The 19,412-nt window shown below is 36.9% G+C and overlaps 2 protein-coding genes across 3 annotated transcripts; one reads left to right on the forward strand and one right to left on the reverse strand.

Moving 5' to 3' along the window:
* The first annotated feature begins 258 nt into the window (after positions 1-258).
* On the forward strand, positions 259-12,107 carry LOC147488613 (ABC transporter B family member 20-like). The gene is made up of 11 exons (XM_086569832.1): positions 259-846; positions 2,877-2,931; positions 3,025-3,200; positions 3,279-3,479; positions 4,533-4,792; positions 5,114-5,424; positions 5,587-5,807; positions 6,186-6,526; positions 8,150-8,943; positions 9,044-9,285; positions 10,373-12,107. The coding sequence occupies exons 1-11, from the start codon at positions 448-450 to the stop codon at positions 11,600-11,602; spliced, it is 4,230 nt and encodes a 1,409-aa protein (XP_086425958.1). The 5' UTR covers positions 259-447; the 3' UTR covers positions 11,603-12,107.
* Positions 12,108-13,099: 992 nt separating this feature from the next.
* On the reverse strand, positions 13,100-17,146 carry PNSL1 (PsbP-like protein 2). 2 transcript variants are annotated; one of them, XR_015200714.1, is made up of 9 exons: positions 16,682-17,146; positions 16,501-16,597; positions 15,068-15,151; positions 14,881-14,954; positions 14,638-14,760; positions 14,475-14,546; positions 13,883-13,979; positions 13,524-13,713; positions 13,152-13,389 (listed from the first exon to the last, which is right to left on the reverse strand). XR_015200714.1 is itself a non-coding variant. In XM_086569833.1 (8 exons), exons 1-8 carry the CDS (start codon positions 16,733-16,735, stop codon positions 13,286-13,288), a joined length of 705 nt encoding a protein of 234 aa, XP_086425959.1. In that variant the 5' UTR covers positions 16,736-17,146; the 3' UTR covers positions 13,100-13,285. The 2 variants fall into 2 exon arrangements, 1 of the variants encoding a protein (XP_086425959.1); XM_086569833.1 differs by lacking the exon at positions 13,524-13,713 and having other exon boundaries at positions 13,100-13,389.
* Positions 17,147-19,412: the final 2,266 nt, after the last annotated feature.

Below are 19,412 nucleotides of genomic sequence, written 5' to 3' on the forward strand. Positions count from 1 at the left end.
ACCAAGATTATCTATTATGACAATCACGAATTAATTAACGTAACTAACATTCCTTATTTAATTCAACTAATAAAGAAAAGAAAACAAACAGAGTGTTTTGGTGGACTGGCAAAACCAAAAAGCAGCATCACACAATCATTTCAACAAATTTATAAAAAAAAAAAAAAGGACCACCCTCAAAAATTCCCCTTGCTTTTATCGCCGAGTCAACTCAGTTAGTCAAACAACAAAAACACGACTGATGAAAAACTCTGAAACAACTACAACTAGCTCTGTCCTCCTTTCTCTGTATTTCCACTTCTACTAAAACTTTGACCGAGTCAAACCGATTTTGACTCCCTCAAACCCTAGTTGATCTCCATTAATTTCAGCTCCAACCTCAAAATTGACGTAGGGTTTCAATGAAATAGAATAAAGGGTGTTGTAAAAACTAAAACTTTATCAAAAATGATGATCTCTAGAGGATTATTCGGGTGGTCACCACCACATATACAACCATTAACACCAGTTTCAGAAGTATCAGAACCACCAGAATCACCATCACCATATTTGGATTCAAGTATTGAACCAAATGAGTTAGTTGATGGCAGGGAAGATGATAATGGAATGGATGATAATGAAGAACTTGAACCACCACCAGCTGCTGTACCTTTTTCTAGACTATTTGCATGTGCTGATGGTTTTGATTGGTTTTTAATGAGTATTGGTTCAGTTGCTGCTGCTGCTCATGGGACTGCTCTTATTGTTTATTTACATTTTTTTGGAAAAGTTATTCAGTTACTTAGTTTACATGCTTCTTCCGGGAAAACGCTGACTCCCAACGACCTTTTTGATGAGTTTAGTAAGGTTAGTTTCAAGTTTTTTTTTGAGATACCCAAGTTTTGTTTTAGTGATTTTTATTGTTTGTAGGTTTTTTTTTTGGGTTGTCTTTGTTTTTTTTAGGTGTAGTGTTTTACTTGATTGAAGTATAGACTTGAACTCAATGAGTTTGTTTGTCTTATATGGAATACGTGTTTTGTCTGTGTAAAACTGTTGTATGACTTACTACTATTAAGAAATTATGACTACTAGGAGCATAAGGTGTGAAAGTAGAGGATAAGAGGAGTTTTCATGGTGGTTTGGTTAGTTTGCATTTGAAGGCACAACACCTGTCTAGGCGCTAGGGGTGAGCCTAGCGGCTTGGCGACAATAGGTGCCCTTAGGCGTGAGGCGCTGGTTGTGAGCCTAGGGCCTGTTTAAATGTGAGGATGTAGTTAAAGATCAATCGAGAGATGAAGCTTCATTGGCCTATTGGTGTAGAAGTAAATCATTTCTTGATAGGGATTGATCATGCAAGATCCACTGTTCTTGATAGGGATTGATCATGTGAGATCCACTGCTCAATCAATAATTTTAAGCATCTGACCAACTTTGTTTTCTCCTTCTATTTTCCTTTTCAGCTCTCAGCCAAGTTAGGGCTGAGCATGGAACATAAAACAATGTGAAACGCCTTAATTTATAGATTAGAGATGGTATCATGTTTTAATTTATTTGCTATTCACAAAAGCTTTGAACTACTTATTAGAAGTGCATAAAATTATAGTATGAATCTAAATCCGAATATTATTCCTACTAAAATTAACTAGATAATAACAGAAGTAATCTACCAAAAATCTAGCCCAAATCGGACTCAGATTTACTTCCGAAACAGTAAAAAGGAAAGAAAATCTAAAATGATGAATTTGGAAGGGAAAACAGTGGATTTTGACCTCAAAAACGGCTACCACAGAGCGTAGCTAAGTGGTGACAGCATGCGCGCCGCCAAAATCTTTCCGAATTGGGGTCACACACCTGATTCTGACAACTGTAGCCAAAATTATGGCCAAAACCCCAAAACACTTACCCCAATTAGGAAAAGATCACGATTACTTGCCATCTTTGCATTGATCCGCCAACTCATGATACTTTAGTGCCATCAACGTGCAATCTGTCAATTCAGCATCATCTGACTCGGATCCTCCTGCATCAATTTCTTCTTTTATTTAGTTTCTAGTTTTTTTCTGAGAAAAGGCAGAAGAAGAAATGGTATCAGAGAGAACCAAAATAAATAACCTGGTTTTGATTTTATTATTGTAAAGTCATTCTCGTCTGAAATTCATGAATTAGTGTTCTTTCTTTCTCTGGCACATAACTACTCAAGTAGATGTTAAGTAACTTGAAGGGTGTGGATTTCGCCAGTGATGTGGTTTGCAACTGGTCTTAGTAATTTTTTGTTCTTTGCACACTGCAAATGTTGAGTGCTGATCCATTGTTAGTTACAGCCCTATATGTTTTTTTTTTGTTGGGTGATTACTAGGTTTACTAGCTGTAGCAGAGTTAAACTTTCCCCAGAATATTAGGGGATGCATTCTTAAATGTACCACTCGTTTACTTTGATATTGAGTGTGATGTTTGTTAAACAGAAGTTTGGGAATAGTAGAACGGAAGTTGGGGATTAAGTTAAGTAATGTGGCAAAATCTTTGTGCAACGGTTGTAGTTACTCCCGTTATTTTCAACGAGTTGCAACTCTTAATAGGGATAAAAATAAGTCTTAGAATGGACTTACACTCAAAGCATGGGTGAAATCGAGTGGGTCTAACTATCTTGTTTCTGCAGGACTTAGGATATTCCTCACTATTCTTTGTTAAGGATGTGTAATTCAATAAAAACGTAACATATTCATCTACTTGTTCAGAAGGAATATATTGCAAGATTTTTATGACATTTCTGAAACATGAAAGTACATACTAATATGTGATAGCCCTGGGACCCTTGCAGCTGACATATATTACATGTCGTTTTTGTTCGTTAGAATTTGAAACACATAACACTAACTATATTCTTGTTTGGCGTGCAGCATGCTCTGTATATTGTTTATATTGCCATTGGTGTTTTTGCTGCTGGTTGGATTGGTAAGATCAAGCTTCCCTAGTTATCAATTATTCTGCGCAATTTACACTATGTGAAGGTTTATTTTTATTTTTCAACAATATTTTGTATCATAGAGGTATCATGCTGGATTCTTACTGGAGAGAGGCAGACTGCGGTCATCAGATCAAAGTATGTACAAGTATTGCTTAACCAGGATATGAGCTTCTTTGATACCTATGGGAACAACGGGGACATTGTGAGCCAAGTATTGAGCGATGTGCTTCTTATTCAGTCAGCTTTAAGTGAAAAAGTATGCTTGAATCTTGGTTTGTTCAATAAAGTTTCACATGTTGAATATTACTTCTAACATTAAAATTTGATGTGACAGGTTGGAAATTATATTCATAACATGGCAACATTCTTTGGAGGTCTTATCATTGGTTTGATCAACTGCTGGCAGATTGCACTCATAACCTTAGCCACTGGGCCTTTCATTGTTGCAGCAGGTGGAATATCTAACATATTTCTTCACAGACTTGCTGAAAACATTCAAGATGCATATGCTGAAGCAGCAAGCATTGCTGAGCAGGTTATTTTCCTTTATAATGTGTATATTCTTATTTAAGAGTTATTTGGAGTTTGTATATTGCAAAATAACTCAGCTTCCATTGCCTTCATATTTGATTGGAATTTCTTTTTTTTCTTTTTAGTTTTTACTTATCCAAAAGAAATATATTTTTCTTCCCCACTAATGTAATTATGTTAGAACTTCCAGCTAGGTGGGGACATTTGTCCATTATGATCTGGAATTTATTTCCTTATGCTAAGGGGGCAACCCTACTCTGTAAAATGTTATTTTCCCGTAATAAAAAAATAATTTTATCAATAAAATTCTACTAAAAAGCTAAGTTACATTGACACAGATAGGTGTGTTCGTATCCGACACGGATATGAAGAGTCGGACACGGTGAATTTTAAAAAATTGAGGTATATCACATGTAATATGTGTCCGACACAGACACGTGGATACGTATCCGACACGGATTATTTTCAAAATATGGTGTGTCCATGTAACGTAGCTAAAAAGAAGGAAAGGTTTCCATGACAGTGTTGGATGTTGCTTGATTCATTTTTTCCTAGCACAAAGAATCAGCTTCATTGCATATAGTAGACTTTTGCAATGTTAGCATGCTTTTAGTAGTTTCCTTCTAGATCAAGATAAAAATTAATACTGTGCAAATCCATACAACGTAGGATCCTTGCCTGATAAGTTCCCTCACTCAGATGGTGTAGAAACTTATCTGTTCTTTGAATCACTTTTGCATATGGCGCATCATGCATATCTATAACCAAAGAATGGTAAGGCAAGTGTGCTAAAAAAGTACTCAAAGTGGATCAACTGCGTGTGGTCAAAGCTACTCTTGCTAATCCATGGAGAATTCCTATGACTGCTTTCGTGTGAGATTCACTTTGGCTGTATATGGTCATTTGTATGAGGCATGGTGATCTTCTTGTGGATCAAAAGTTATGGCATTATGAAATGTTTCTAAGTCTTAAGGTTAATAGATCAATAGAATTAAATCTATGAATTAGTTGGTTAGTCATTTATATGGTAACTAAACTCAATCTCTTACTTACACAGGCAGTATCTTATGTTAGGACCTTATATGCATTCACAAATGAAACTTTGGCCAAGTATTCTTATGCCACTTCACTCCAAGCAACGTTAAGATATGGCATACTAATAAGTTTGGTGCAAGGTCTTGGACTTGGATTTACATATGGACTTGCGATATGTTCTTGTGCTTTGCAACTTTGGGTTGGAAGGTTCCTCATTTCTAAGGGAGATGCCCATGGTGGAGAAATATTAACTGCACTCTTTGCTGTCATTTTAAGTGGCCTGTAAGTATCTCTCTTTCCCCTCATCCTCCTCTCTTATGTATTTATGTCTGTGTGTAAATGTGTGTGTTTTCCCCTAAGTCACATTGACACGGATACATGTGTCCATATCCGACACAGAAAAATATAACAAATTGAGGTATATCACATACAATTTGCGTCCATGTTGTGTCCGACATGGACACGTGGATATATATCCGGCACAAATTATTTTTAAAATATGGCGAGTCCATGTAACATAGGTTTCACCTCCTTCCCATTCTCGTATTTATGATATTTTCTTTTCTGTCCTGTCTTTCATGTCTCATAATTTCCTTCTTGTAGCGGGCTGAATCAAGCAGCAACAAATTTTTACTCATTCGAGCAAGGGCGGATAGCTGCTTACAGATTGTACGAGATGATAAGTCGTTCAACGTCTTCTATCAATCAGGAAGGAAATACATTAGTGTCTGTGCAAGGGAACATTGAGTTCAGAAATGTGTATTTCAGCTACCTCTCTCGTCCTGAAATTCCCATCTTAAGTGGGTTTTACTTGACTGTGCCTGCTAAAAAAACTGTGGCACTTGTTGGTCGCAATGGTTCAGGAAAAAGCAGTATAATTCCTCTCATGGAGAGGTTTTATGATCCTACATTAGGTATATTTGAATGAACATTTTCTCATACAGTCGGCGTGTTTTTTTAATGATTTAATATTTAATTTATTTAATTATTATTATTATTATTTTTTTTTTTAGTTATGTTTCATCTATAAATTATCTGTTAGACTTGATATTGAATGCATTTTGGCCTGCTTTCAGGAGAAGTCCTGTTGGATGGTGAGAATATTAAGAGTCTTAAACTAGAATGGTTAAGAAGCCAAATAGGACTGGTCACACAGGAACCTGCTTTACTTAGTTTGAGCATTAGAGATAACATTGCGTACGGACGATCTGCCACACCCGATCAGATCGAGGAAGCTGCTAAAACAGCGCATGCACATACATTTATTAGCTCCCTTGAGAAGGGCTATGAAACACAGGTAGAATATATGTGATATTTTCTTCTGTTCAATTTTTTTCCAACCTTGAAGAAAATTATACAAGTAAAGGCGTTCATTGAATTCTTGTATAACTATATTTGAAAAGTAAAGATGCAACCCACGACTCATTTTCCATCTTGACAATATACAAAGTATCAACTTGTGAAGTCCTAGAATTATAGATATTCCCATCTCGTTAAGAGCGCAATCCAAAAAACTCGAAAACTCTCGCAAAGAACACCCCCAGAACCTCTGAATGGGGAGCTCTTAAACAATGACTATTATCATAGCAAAGTCATGTATCTTAATGCTTGGTCTTAAGTTATTAATGGAAGAATTATTCTTTTGTTGATATTCCTCTATTTTTATGCATTTTAGGTGGGCAGAGCTGGGTTGGCATTAACAGAAGAACAAAAGATTAAACTTTCTGTTGCCAGAGCAGTGCTTTCAAATCCATCTATTCTTCTTCTTGATGAGGTGACTGGTGGCCTTGACTTTGAAGCAGAAAGGGCTGTTCAGGAGGCTCTAGATATTCTCATGTTGGGGCGATCAACTATTATCATAGCTCGACGTCTTAGCCTAATAAGAAATGCTGACTATATAGCTGTGATGGAGGAAGGACAGCTTGTTGAAATGGGTACCCATGAGGAACTGTTAGCCATCGATGGCTTGTATGCAGAGTTACTTAGATGTGAAGAAGCCGCAAAGCTTCCCAAAAGGTATAACCAATGTCTGTTTTACATTCAGCATTTTACTGCCTAAGTTATTGTCATGGAAGACAATTGATATGTTTTGGGAAGTCTGAAAAGAATTGTTAAATTGTTATCTGATTCGGCAATGCTACTAGAGATTCTCATTTCCTGTTCATGAGCTTCCCTGTGCACTAGTTTAATTATTACCATATGCATGGTTCAGATGAAAGTTGCATCATTTGTAGTCCCTTTTACCCTTTCATTTTTCATTTTTATTTTTATTTTTTACCAAACTCTGCATATTAGGTGTGTTTGCTTGTTCGAAAATATTACATGCATACAAAACTTTTGATGAATTGATAACTCAAAGTTATATCTATTTACCGAGGTTTTTTTAAACTTTAACGGGTTCTAGGGACATATATGTTTGACATACAAAATCACTCATCCGGACAACCACAAGATCTTGAAAGTTTAAAGGTTGAAAGATTGCCACATGTCGAGTCAAAATGATGAATTCTTCGCTTTCTAATTCAGCTCGAGCCAAGCCAAGTGCAGTAAGTCCATACACCTGTCCCACCACTCACTATGGTACAGGAGTCTTCTTCCTTCTCTCTTTTCCCGTCACTTGCGCACTTAAAAAAGTGGCGATGCAAGCAGCACAACCAACAATCGGCAACTCATAGATCACAAAGAAGTTTCACAGCCCATTTATTTACATCATCAATATTAATAACTAGATTGTACAGAGAAATCATCAAACTCTAATTACAGTTACTCAATCACCCTTTTATTTTCATCTTTTTACTGATTTTGGGTACCCCATTTTTTTTTTGTCAAGCCTATATAAAGTATAAATGGAAACTCAAAAGAATAAGATTAATAACTTATGGAAAGGGGGGCCATCACTCAATCTAAAAAAATCCAATCAATATGAGAAAAATAGAGATGGGTATGTGGTTTTCTTCTGTGCTCATTGATTTTGTGGGAGCGTGGGTGGTGATGGGTGATGAGTTTGCTTGACATGGCTTTGAAGTGACCGAATTTCTGTTGTGTAGTGAAGAAGAGAAATGGACTACCTGTTTAAGTTTTGTAAGAGATGAGTATGTTGCGAAGATTGGAAGAATCTGTTCAATTTGAGTTTATGAAATCTGAGAAGAGGAAGGAAGAAGAAGACTTAAGTACCAAAGTGAGTGGTGGGACAGGTGTGTGGATTTGTATCACTTGGCTTGGCTCGAGCTGAATTAGAAAGCAAGAGATTCACCATTTTGGCTCGACACGTGGTAATCTTTCAGCCTTTGAACTTTCGAGATCCTGTGGTTGTCCCCACGAGTGATTTTGTATGTAAAATGAATATGTCCCTAGAACCCGACCCTTTTCTTATATCAATAATTTACTATGACTGCCTTTTGATGAGTTATATATATATTTTCTTTTTTTTTCCTCAAATTCACGAGTTATGAATTCTCCCATTATGACTTCATTACTTCCATGAGGCGATTGTTGCTTCCATCACTATCCTTTGGTATAACATCTTGTGTGATCTATACTGTTTCACCTATATATTTGCCTTCTGTTTCCTTTACTCAAGTTTTCTGCTTCTGTTGGATAATGAATAGTTGGCAGCTAATCGTAATCTACCTCATCCAGGACACCAATAAGGAACCACAAGGAGACAGCAAGTTTTCAAATTGATAAAGATTCTTCAGCTGGTCACAGCTTTCAAGAACCGTCATCTCCTAACATGGCCAAATCACCCTCTCTTCAGAGAATGCATTTCACCCATGCATTTCAACCCCCAGAAGGCACCTTCAACAACTTGCAGGAATCTCCAAAAGCTCAGAGCCCACCTTCCGAGCTTATGATGGATAATGGATTGCCTTCAGATGCAGCTGATAAGGAGCCTTCAATAAAGAGGCAAGACAGTTTCGAAATGAGACTGCCCGAGTTACCGAAAATCGATGTTCATTCTGCAAATCGACAATCATCAAATGCTTCAGATCCAGAATCACCTATATCTCCCCTTTTGACATCTGATCCTAAAAATGAGCGCTCCCACTCAAAGACTTTTAGTCGACCCCTCAGTCCATATGATGATATGCCCGTGAAGCAAAGAGAGTCGAGAAATACACAACATCAAAAATCTCCATCTTTTTGGAAACTTGCAGAACTCAGTTTTGCTGAGTGGCTTTATGCTCTTTTAGGGAGCATTGGTGCTGCTATCTTTGGTTCTTTTAATCCTCTTCTTGCTTATGTTATTGCATTGGTAGTGGTGGCATACTATAGATACGAGGGTCATCACCTTCGTCAGGAAGTGGATAAATGGTGCCTAACCATTGCATGCATGGGCATTGTAACAGTGGTATCCAATTTTTTACAGCACTTCTATTTTGGTATAATGGGAGAGAAAATGACTGAACGCGTTAGAAGAATGATGTTCTCAGGTACATGACTCCGTTACTTTACGTACATCTCTATATTTATCAACTTCACATGTATTTGCTGCTTCTTGTTCTGAACTTACACTATGTCATTGCTCTTCAGCAATGTTGCGCAATGAAGTAGGATGGTTTGATGAAGAGGAGAACAGTGCTGATACTTTATCCATGCGATTGGCAAATGATGCTACATTTGTCCGTGCTGCTTTCAGCAACCGACTTTCAATATTTATCCAGGATACTGCTGCTATTGTTGTGGCAGTTCTTATTGGAATGTTACTGGAATGGCGATTGGCACTTGTGGCTTTGGCTACCTTACCTGTACTTACTATTTCTGCTATTGCACAGGTTTGCTGTCAAGCCTTTCTGCTTTACTAAGTTAAAATACCAATATGTTCTACACTACCTTTCTGTTTTGCTAAATTAATCTAGTTTTTAAATCACATCTAGCTAATAAGCTTCTTTCATGTGTGATATATTTTTGTACTCTGTTCTGGTGAGAATCATGAAGCAACAGAAAGGACTTCTATCGCACCATCTGGTGTGAAGGATTTATGCAGTGTGAAGCATAGTTTGAGATTTCAAAATTCTCGAAATTTCAAATTGCTGAAAAACCGGAATTCCGCCCGGAATCCCGATATATTCTGACCAGATTTTGAAATTGACACTTTTCGACCCTATATTGATATTTCGATTCCATTTCATTTTTTTTCAAAAACCGAAATATCCAGTGGAATTCTGAGATTCCGTTCGAAATCATGAACACTGGTGTGAAGTCCTTCTTTCATATTGGAGGGAGAGAGAGAGATTTGGAAATTCATAATTGTTTTTTGGTTGGCAAATAGTGACATTTGTTACATTGCTCCAATCGGTGACAAGATCTTCAAAATGTTTATATGTGTCTCAGGAACTACAATCATCTCTGCTTCGAAATTTATTATAAAGCGATTGATCAAATAAAGCGATCAAACAATCATTTAACTCTTAATGATCAAAAATCATTAACTCTTAAGCGATCAAAAATCATCTCTACAATCATTTCTCAAAGCAGAATTGATCAAATAAAGCGATCAAACAAAATCTTAGTTAACTGTCCAAATCTGCATTTAACTCTGCTGTAGTTGGAAAAGAATTGATTGTTATTAAGCCTCATAATGGATACTTCTCCTCAAATTGTTTCGTATTTGAGGATTCTTAATGAATCATTGTCTGGATTATAATACATGCCAAGCGAGCCAATAATGCTGATATGTTCAAGTATTGTTGGATTGGTTGATTTTTTATGCATTTTGTTATTAAACTATTTCGATATATATTTGTATTTGATTTTTTTTTCCATCTGCGGCTTTCACTCGTAACATTCAGTGCCTCATTAATGAAGAGTCATAAGTTTGTCACTCTTCCTTTCATAACTGTGTGAATTTGCATATTGCAGAAGATGTGGCTTGCAGGTTTCTCGAGAGGAATTCAGGAGATGCACCGAAAAGCATCACTTGTCCTTGAGGATGCTGTGAGAAACATTTACACTGTGGTGGCGTTTTGTGCTGGTAATAAGGTCATGGAGCTCTACAGATTCCAGCTTGTAAAAATTTTCAAGCAGAGTTTCCTGCATGGGATGGGTATTGGTTTAGCCTTTGGGTTTTCACAGTTCTTGCTTTTTGCATGTAATGCTCTCCTTCTCTGGTTCACTGCATTCTCTGTTAAAAATGGCAATATCGATCTCTACACGGCCTTGAAGGAATACACAGTATTCTCTTTTGCAACTTTTGCTCTGGTGGAACCTTTTGGCCTGGCTCCATATATACTTAAACGGCGGAAGTCTCTCACTTCAGTGTTTGAGATCATAGACCGTGTTCCCAAGATTGATCCAGACGACAACTCTGGACTGAAACCTCCTAACGTTTTTGGAAGTATTGAATTGAAAAATGTTGATTTCTGTTATCCAACTCGTCCAGAGATGATGATATTGAGCAACTTTAGTCTCAAAGTTAGTGGAGGACAAACGGTAGCAGTAGTGGGAGTTTCGGGGTCTGGAAAGAGCACTATAATCTCATTGATAGAAAGGTTTTATGATCCAGTTGCTGGCCAAGTTCTTTTGGATGGCCGGGACTTGAAGCTGTTTAATCTTAGATGGTTGAGGAACCACCTTGGTCTTATTCAGCAGGAACCCATAATTTTCTCAACAACCATAAGGGAGAACATTATCTATGCGAGGCATAACGCAACTGAGGCCGAGATGAAAGAGGCAGCAAGAATTGCAAATGCACACCATTTCATCAGCAGCTTGCCGCATGGTTATGACACACATATCGGCATGAGGGGTGTAGATTTAACACCTGGACAGAAGCAAAGAATTGCTATTGCACGAGTGGTACTAAAGAATGCACCTATTTTATTACTGGATGAAGCGAGCTCCTCAATTGAGTCTGAATCAAGTCGGGTTGTACAGGAAGCTCTTGATACACTGATCATGGGAAACAAAACAACGATTCTTATTGCACATAGGGCTGCAATGATGAGGCATGTAGACAATATTGTGGTTCTAAATGGTGGTAGGATTGTGGAACAAGGTACACATGATTCCCTGCTGGCGATGAATGGTTTATATGTTCGGCTGATGCAACCTCACTTTGGCAAGGGCCTTCGCCAGCACCGACTTATTTAGACACGGGTTTGTTATTGATGTTATTTATAGATGGTTGGTTGGTAAAAATTATCGTTTTTCACATCTGATTTGCCCATAGATTTACTACCTGCCGGAGCTGATGGTCTATCTGTTGGTGGGGTTTGTAGATTTGGTGAAGACGAGGATTTATGGGCATGTAACAATGGCAAGGGTTGTAACATTGTAGTTAACACTGTTAAAAGGAATAGATATGGAAATGGGGTGTGGCGTTTGGGGGGGTGGGGAGTGGGGAGTGGTTTCAAGAATGCTCCAAGGAATTGATCCGAGCAATTTGTGTATTCTTTGCAGACTCGCAATCTGTCCAAGTTTGCGTTCTCTGTGTGATATTAACTTGTTAGTTGATTAAAAGAGTAGAGCTTGTTATGATTCAGATATTCGGCTTTTTCCTGTTTAATAGTTTCTGTGTATTAAAATCCGAAACCGAAGTGCCCAAAGGCTCTTTTGAAAGATATTGCTTATCTAACCTATGGTTCATTTTGCAGTATATTGCATCATCAGGCGTTCAGTTTTTGTGTTCTGTTTGAGTGTTTCTTATATACAATTTTGATAAGCCTCTAGACCAAGATATATTAAACAATCACGCCTTTGATATACAAAACTCTGAAACATTATAACTAGGCTTTCTCTTAAACGGATATGTTTGGGGCAGTTTATATAGTGTCTCGGCTCTTGAACAGTTTTTTTAAGGGCAGCTTATATAGTGTCTCAACTCTTGAACAATGTTTTTTAATTTACACTTATTAACTTGTTCGTGGGCAGTTTATATAGGACACTATTAAACTGTACAAGATACTATATAACATGTCTGATGCTATATAACATGCCTGTTAACGGACATTCCGTTTAAGAGAAAGCTTGATTATAAATGTGAAAAACCTCAAGGAGAGATTTATAAGCTAAATGATTATGGAACAATCAAAGTTGATAAAAGAGGATGTGTAAGACTTTTTAGAGACACGGCAGTTGTCTTAGCTCGCCGTGGATTACAACTCCAAGTCGTCAGTACTGGTGCAAGAGTTGATCGGAGGTATAGAAGCTAGCAAGGCCACAAACATTAAGGATATTCACTGAGGGCAATCAGAAGCATTGAAGGCGAGGAACAACGCCCTTGGTACTGTGAAAACTTAGTAGAATCCATCTACAAGTTGATCCCTGATTTTACTAGGTTGCGTTTCAAGCGTGTGTATAGAAGCCCAACAGATGTGCATATTCTTGTTTCCTTGTGTTGTAAGAGCCGTGTTGTAATATCTTAGGTAATTTCTTTACTTTTCCCTCCACTTGACCAGAATTTAGCAAAACTTGTCATTCTGAGATTCTAATATACTAGAGAGTAGAGACGCCCTTGGTCCACAGTCCACTTAACCAGACACATCACTGTCCACTAGCCTGAAGGCGATCATCACAAGCCGCTGGTATTTAGGCTCTTGATTTAGCTGGGTGTAACATCTTATATTGTACAAACAATCTGAAACTGCATTGTCACATAATAAATATATGATTTCTTGCCTATTGATCTAGCACTGTTGAATTGTACATATGAAACAAGAAGTTCAATCTTTCTATGCATATAGATAGACAAGAGATTCTATAATTGTAAGTTATCAGGGGAAAAAGTTCAATCTCTATAATATGTTGGGTACATTTGTTGTAGTTGTGTCTCTTTCAGATGTCTAGCACCTTGAATGAATCTGCCACAACCTTAAGTTTGTCCCTTACTCTTCTCCATCGTCTTTCATTTGCTCCAACAATCAATGTGTAGTATCTCCCTGTTGTTCAAAACAGAAAATGGAATTTACACTCTATGGGACTTGGCTTATTACAGCGTCGCCTACTAATTATTAACCTGCCCGTGTTTTTAGTCTAAGGAATATGCGGTTTTCCGACCAGTTTTACCACATACCAATAAGCAGTTAACACTTCCATTTGTTCACTTTGATTTTCTCTAACAAGGACACTCAACAGTTTTCCTTATCATTGGATTAAGACTTCACTCTACAACTTAGGTAACTGGATGCTTATGTACGCAATATTCCCTTGCAACAGTACGCCTTCAAAGACTGTATACAGACTGTATACGAAGATATATACATCTGTAGCAACACAAACACATCTCACTTAGATATTGTTTCCTTTTGTTCTTATTATGCTTGGTGATGGATTTGTATGAAAGCAACCTCTGCTGAAGCAAATACAGTGACTAAATTTGATAATGGTATGTTTTAACTACTGAAGTTATATTCAGATGGTTCCAGATCTTACCATTAGCAATGACTATAGTTGCAAAGGCACTACGGGCAAAATTTGGAGATTCTAAATCATACTCAAAGGTATAGTAGTGTTTCCCATCAACAGTCCGCTGCATTCCGTAGGTAGGATAGAAGTGGAACGTTAATCTTTGCAGAATAAATTAATGAATAAAATCTGAAAATCAAGTTAACATGAAAAGGTATATAAGATTATGCCTTATAACTAAGAATTTGGTTTCTCCTGATTTCATCCAAGTTCAATGTACAGATCCCTGCTGGCAGAGAGTCTATTTCTCTATTAGAATTGTTCAGGATACGAACATACCATGAGCATATGTGTGTCGTATTGTAGACTCTATATGATACATACACATATGCTAATGCTATGTTTGTATCCTCAGCAAGATCAACCATCATTTAGTAACTGAGGTAATAAGAGTCTGGAATGAAGACTAAACTTAATGTCAATGAATACTTAAATTCACGAGTTTGCTAATTGGTGTGAACTACTGAATGTGAATCAGGGACAGGGACGATTCTCTTAGACTATCAGAAAATGTACATTCTGTGTTATAAGGCTAGAAAAAATGGTAGATAACACTAACCTCCTGCATGTCAAATATGGTAGGTTTCTGACTTGGTGCAGCGAACTTATGTGCCACCAAATTATAAATAACCTGGTTAAGAAGCAGAAGTTTGTCCTGAACATGCAGAGTGCAGAGGCAAATCAACTGTAACAATGAACGCAACAAGGTTAATATTGTTTACCTCTTCCATTGGACCCAAGTCATGGATGTCAGTTTTGTTGGTTGGTATAAAGCTCACTCTAACATTTTGTAATGCAAGATACCGATCCTTAAATGCTGAATCGTGCCCTCTAAAATCGAAGTCCTGAAATATTTATACGGGAATATTTTCAAGTGGACAAAAAGTTTCAAGCTACAACCAAATGAGCATTTTATAGACCCTTCAACTAAATGATTGCTAAGAAACACCCCAAACAGAACCTACCCTCCAATCAGAAGGATAATAATATGTATATCCATCTTCAGAATCTAGAAAAGCTCGGTAGTTCTTTGGTACTTCTGCGCAACAAGCAGTATCTCTATAAAACTAAGATATAGAAGAGAACTTTAAAAGGAGATAAGGCTATTATCCATCGCCTACTACGTGAAGAAATAAGAAGTGATCATAATACCTTCTGCAGAAACAGAACTTGCTTGAAAGAAATTTGCAGCTAGTGCCCCTAGGCCAAACAATATCGGCAGTCTTCTAGAACATGCTGAAATAATAAATATATACCTTAAGCTCAGGCAGATATTAAGAAATCATCTTCTGTAGTCTGGAAGTAGGTTTATAACTAACTTGTATCATCCCTTGCTTGCTCAAACCTCACCAGAATCAGAAACTAGATGTAAATAGACAAACTTACTGTCACTTTTCATGCTTTTCACCTTCTTACAAGAATAAGTGTATACTGTAGTTATACCAAATGAACTCCACTGGAATCTCAGTTTGCTAAAGGAGAACCTTTAATTGCGCAGCTAGGATAGATTTCCACTGCTTGTTGTATATTTGGAAAGTTAATAGACCACATCAGTTTGATTTGCAGGCAATACAAGAGTACGTATGTAATTTTGTGAGCTATGAAGGATTGTAATCGGTTACTCTGTCTATTCTATCTCAATCATGTGACCAGGAGTAACAACAATTTCGTTCTAAAATCTATTTGCCACAAAACTAGTCAGTGATGTATTGTTATGTACATCTCCACAAAAAACTTGCTCTCAATTCATCTTATAAGTCCACTATTAGGAGTGGATTAACTTTGGAGTCACTATAAGGTGGAGTCAGTATAACGATCCCCTTAGGTGAGACTTAGAAATGTATATCAAAGAAAGTAAGGAACCACGGGTCTAACATGGGGAAGGCACACGCCCAACAGAACCCCCGAAGACAGGCACATCAGCTCGCCAACCACACAAGAATCCAGACTTAAATTGGAAACTTGAATCCTGACACTTCTTTTACTCCAATCCCAAGCATTTAAGAAATCCATGACAGTAAAAGGGTCGTCGGTCTTCCATGGGGCAAATATGCCTGATGATTACACCTTGGACAGGGTACATGCCCGCCCTGAAGGTGTTGCCTAGGCATGTGGTACATGTTAGGCCACAAAACTTGTGGGCTTGTGGCTCTCTTTACTGGCTCAGCCTTGTATAGTGAAGTGCTTGTAAAAATGGTTTTTGAGTGGTCTATCCTTAGAGGTCATTGGTTTTTCTCCAGCACTAGGGCTGACCAGGGGATTGACCTGCACACGACTCAGTAAGACATGGTTCCTGACTTCCTGTTATATACACCATGATTGGTGCTTGTTGACACGTATTAGAATTAAGCAACAACTCTGAATGAAACTGATATCAAGTTCTAGAACTACATATATTATAACCAAATTTACCTTGAAATCAGACAAAACTGCAAGTTCTTAGTGTAAACCTTACTAATAATAACATTGTGATTTCTGATAGTATATATTGTATAGATCCCAAAATAAAAATTAATTCTAACAAAATACCAAAATGTATGAAAATTACAGGTGAAATCAATAAGAGGCACACGCATGCATCCTACCTTCTTCATTAGATATCGCATCCCCTGAGCAAGCATTTATAGTTAACGTAGGACATGCTGTATAACGAGCTGTAATGGTCGTCTTACTCTCAGTTAACTGTATACAGTTTGCACTGATTAGTATAGTAATATATTATTTGATTGAAAAGAGAACGTGGAACAAGGGATGGCAACTACTGACCTGCTTTGGAAGGGTTGAAACCCAGCTCAGTGAAAGTGGTGACGCTGCTGCCATTCTTGCTTATAAGAAGCAACGGTAGCTTCTAAAAAGGATAGTGCAATTATGCTTTTTCAAATCAAAATGTAGGTGGGGGCTCATTTACTTTGTCTTTTTCTTTCATGTATATTAAATTTTTCCTGGTATTTTTAAAAGGATAATGGATGTGTGAACTGTGAATTATGTGCTTCTGCCAAGAGCATCTACCATGCACACTGCTTAAATTACATTGCCAAGCGACAAGGGCACAATGCCATTTTCACACACCAGGAAAATGCTCCAATTGTACCATGTAAATTAACACTGAAGCCTGGGCAGTAACTTAGCAAGTTAACTTGATTATCGTGATTGCAAATAAATAAAATTACACAAAGAAGACTATCAAACAGTACTGTTGTAGTAAAATGATTAACATCTTCTAATTTTAACATTTTTGTTGAAGAGCTCTTTTCTTTTAAATACAGGAGAAAACATCGAGACTGCATTTAACTCTGCCTGTCAGAAAAATCCATAAAGATATCATAATTTCAGAAAATTTTGATCTTAGCATAGCAGCCATAGCTACTAGGACAAAAAACTAATTTACATATGCCCATCAGCCCATGCTTGCATATCGCATGTAAAATACAGGTACTCACATAATGCATTAAAGCTGTACCTTTACTGTTTTTACTCCTATTACTAGATCTAATATTCTAATCTTATGGAAAATAAGATACCACCACTTTCACACCGAGCATTGGAGAACGTAACACGAGTGCTAAGCAGGTTAAAATAACACATTTTCCGCAACCTTTAATGCGTTAGTAATTTCCACTTGTTAATTTGTGGTTGAAACTCGCATTCAGTATGGCTCTATTTGGCAGCATGGATTCGCCAGCCTGTACAAGGAATAGAGTGATTTTTAGGGAATTTTGAGCCTACACGTCTCTATCTTTTCCACAAAAAGGGAAGTTACAAGTTACAACAGTTACAAAATCCTCAAAATTTCCAATTTTACTAGTTTGTCCCTCATAAATAAAATAAAATAAAATAAAAATAAAAAAGTAAAATAAATATAAAGTGGAATAAACCAAAAAGCGTGTATGTTTCTTTTTTATTTTCTTCCGGCAAAACAACAATAATATCATCTTCTTGTTAGTTTATTCTTAATGCATCCATCTTGTTTTTTATATTTTGATTCCTATTTTTTATTTTGTTTATGTTTTCTTTTTATTTCCTTTCTAGTTATGACTGAGAGACAAACTAATAAAATTGGAAATTTTGAGGATTTTGTGCGAGGTGTAACTACCCTATTTTTGTGGAAAAAAATGAGACGTGTGGCTAATAATTCCCTTGGAGCGCTTAGAGAACCAACGCTGGGAGCAAAAAATCACTCCAAGGAATAAGACTCTCGATAAGATATTTAGTTGTTTGGGGTCAGTCCATTTTCAGTATGTGGGTCATAACTTATAATTTGCAGAAAACAGAAATTGCCCAAAACCGGGTGTATCGTTATCATAGCAAATAGGTGTGATTCACTATCGTGTATTGGGAAGGATGAGAGAGAGAAAAACTAAATTAATATATTTGATCGATAAAAACTCAAAACAAAAAAGGAAAAAAAAAACTTTCTTCATCTCCTCCATCTAAATTGCACTACCAGATTAGCTTCCATGATATTAGCATCTCATTCGAAACGGGAAACTTCTTTTATGCTATAATCCCGAATTCTCTCAACAACTAATTGAAAAATATCTTTTAATTTTAGTTGGTGCATAAACAAAATCAACTACATCTCTTGATTTCTCAAAGGATTTAAAAATAGAATTCCTCCAAACTCGTAGATACAAAATTATACCCAGTTTAATTTGGTGATTTTTGCTTTAAAAGAGGTTGATGCCATTTCTCTTTGTAATTTTCTTTTGAAGAATATGGAAATATGTATGGAGTTGTTAGTTGTGAATGCTTGATCCAATAATCTGATTTTGGTTGAATTGAAGGTTGGGATTTTAATTTGAAGCCTTTTGAATTATTATTTTTCGTATGTTTTTTTTTTCTCATTAAATTGTGGTGGGATAATTTTCTGAGGGAGGCTAAGAGATAACCAAACACTTCCTACACTGATCATCTCTAAGACATTAACCACAAGAATTGGATACTCAAAACATGATCAAGAACCACCTTGTACTGCACTAATTTTTGCTTTTTGCTGCCAAACAGAGCATAGCATCGTTTGCCTTATTTCTGAAACCTGCCATAGCTTCACTAGCTCACTTGTTTTACTCGAGTTCGTTTAGCTTGACCTGGCTTTTATTGATTTTCAATTTGCTTTGCCATGTCACAGAATCATAGTACATTACTACATTTGCTGATGCCTGGAATAGCTATAGTCATCCATTAGGTAACATGGCCAAGAACGTGGTTTGAACAAGTTCACCCCATTGGATACAATGGTAACATTGGATAGAATGGGAAATGCCTTGAACAAGCTAGCACCATGCCTACTCGCCATTTCAAGATCATAATCAGTGCTTGGTTGAACTAAAATAAAGAAACTTGTATGCTAATAAACATACTAAAGCGTAAATGGCGACATTAGCCAGTTTTACAAATCATATTCCCCTGACAGGTTCCTAAATACAGTTGAGGCGTAACTTGCTTTTTGACTACACAACTATAAATTCCCTGGAAGTAAGAACTTTGCTAACAAAAC

This window comes from Coptis chinensis, chromosome 7 (assembly GCF_015680905.1).
Source record: "Coptis chinensis isolate HL-2020 chromosome 7, ASM1568090v1, whole genome shotgun sequence".
Classification (NCBI taxonomy): Eukaryota; Viridiplantae; Streptophyta; class Magnoliopsida; order Ranunculales; family Ranunculaceae; genus Coptis; species Coptis chinensis.

Excerpts from the sequence above, each read along its gene's own strand:
- PNSL1 (XM_086569833.1), bottom strand. The coding sequence starts at position 16,735 with ATGGCAGCAGCGTCACCACTTTCACTGAGCTGGGTTTCAACCCTTCCA. Across the intron at positions 14,955-15,067 it reads AAGTTCTGTTTCTGCAGAAG|AAGTACCAAAGAACTACCGA; the intron begins GTATTATGATCA and ends CTTGTTGCGCAG. Across the intron at positions 13,390-13,882 it reads AACTATAGTCATTGCTAATG|GGAGATACTACACATTGATT; the intron begins GTAAGATCTGGA and ends TTTGAACAACAG.
- LOC147488613 (XM_086569832.1), top strand. The coding sequence starts at position 448 with ATGATGATCTCTAGAGGATTATTCGGGTGGTCACCACCACATATACAA. Across the intron at positions 5,425-5,586 it reads GTTTTATGATCCTACATTAG|GAGAAGTCCTGTTGGATGGT; the intron begins GTATATTTGAAT and ends GCCTGCTTTCAG. Across the intron at positions 6,527-8,149 it reads GCCGCAAAGCTTCCCAAAAG|GACACCAATAAGGAACCACA; the intron begins GTATAACCAATG and ends TACCTCATCCAG.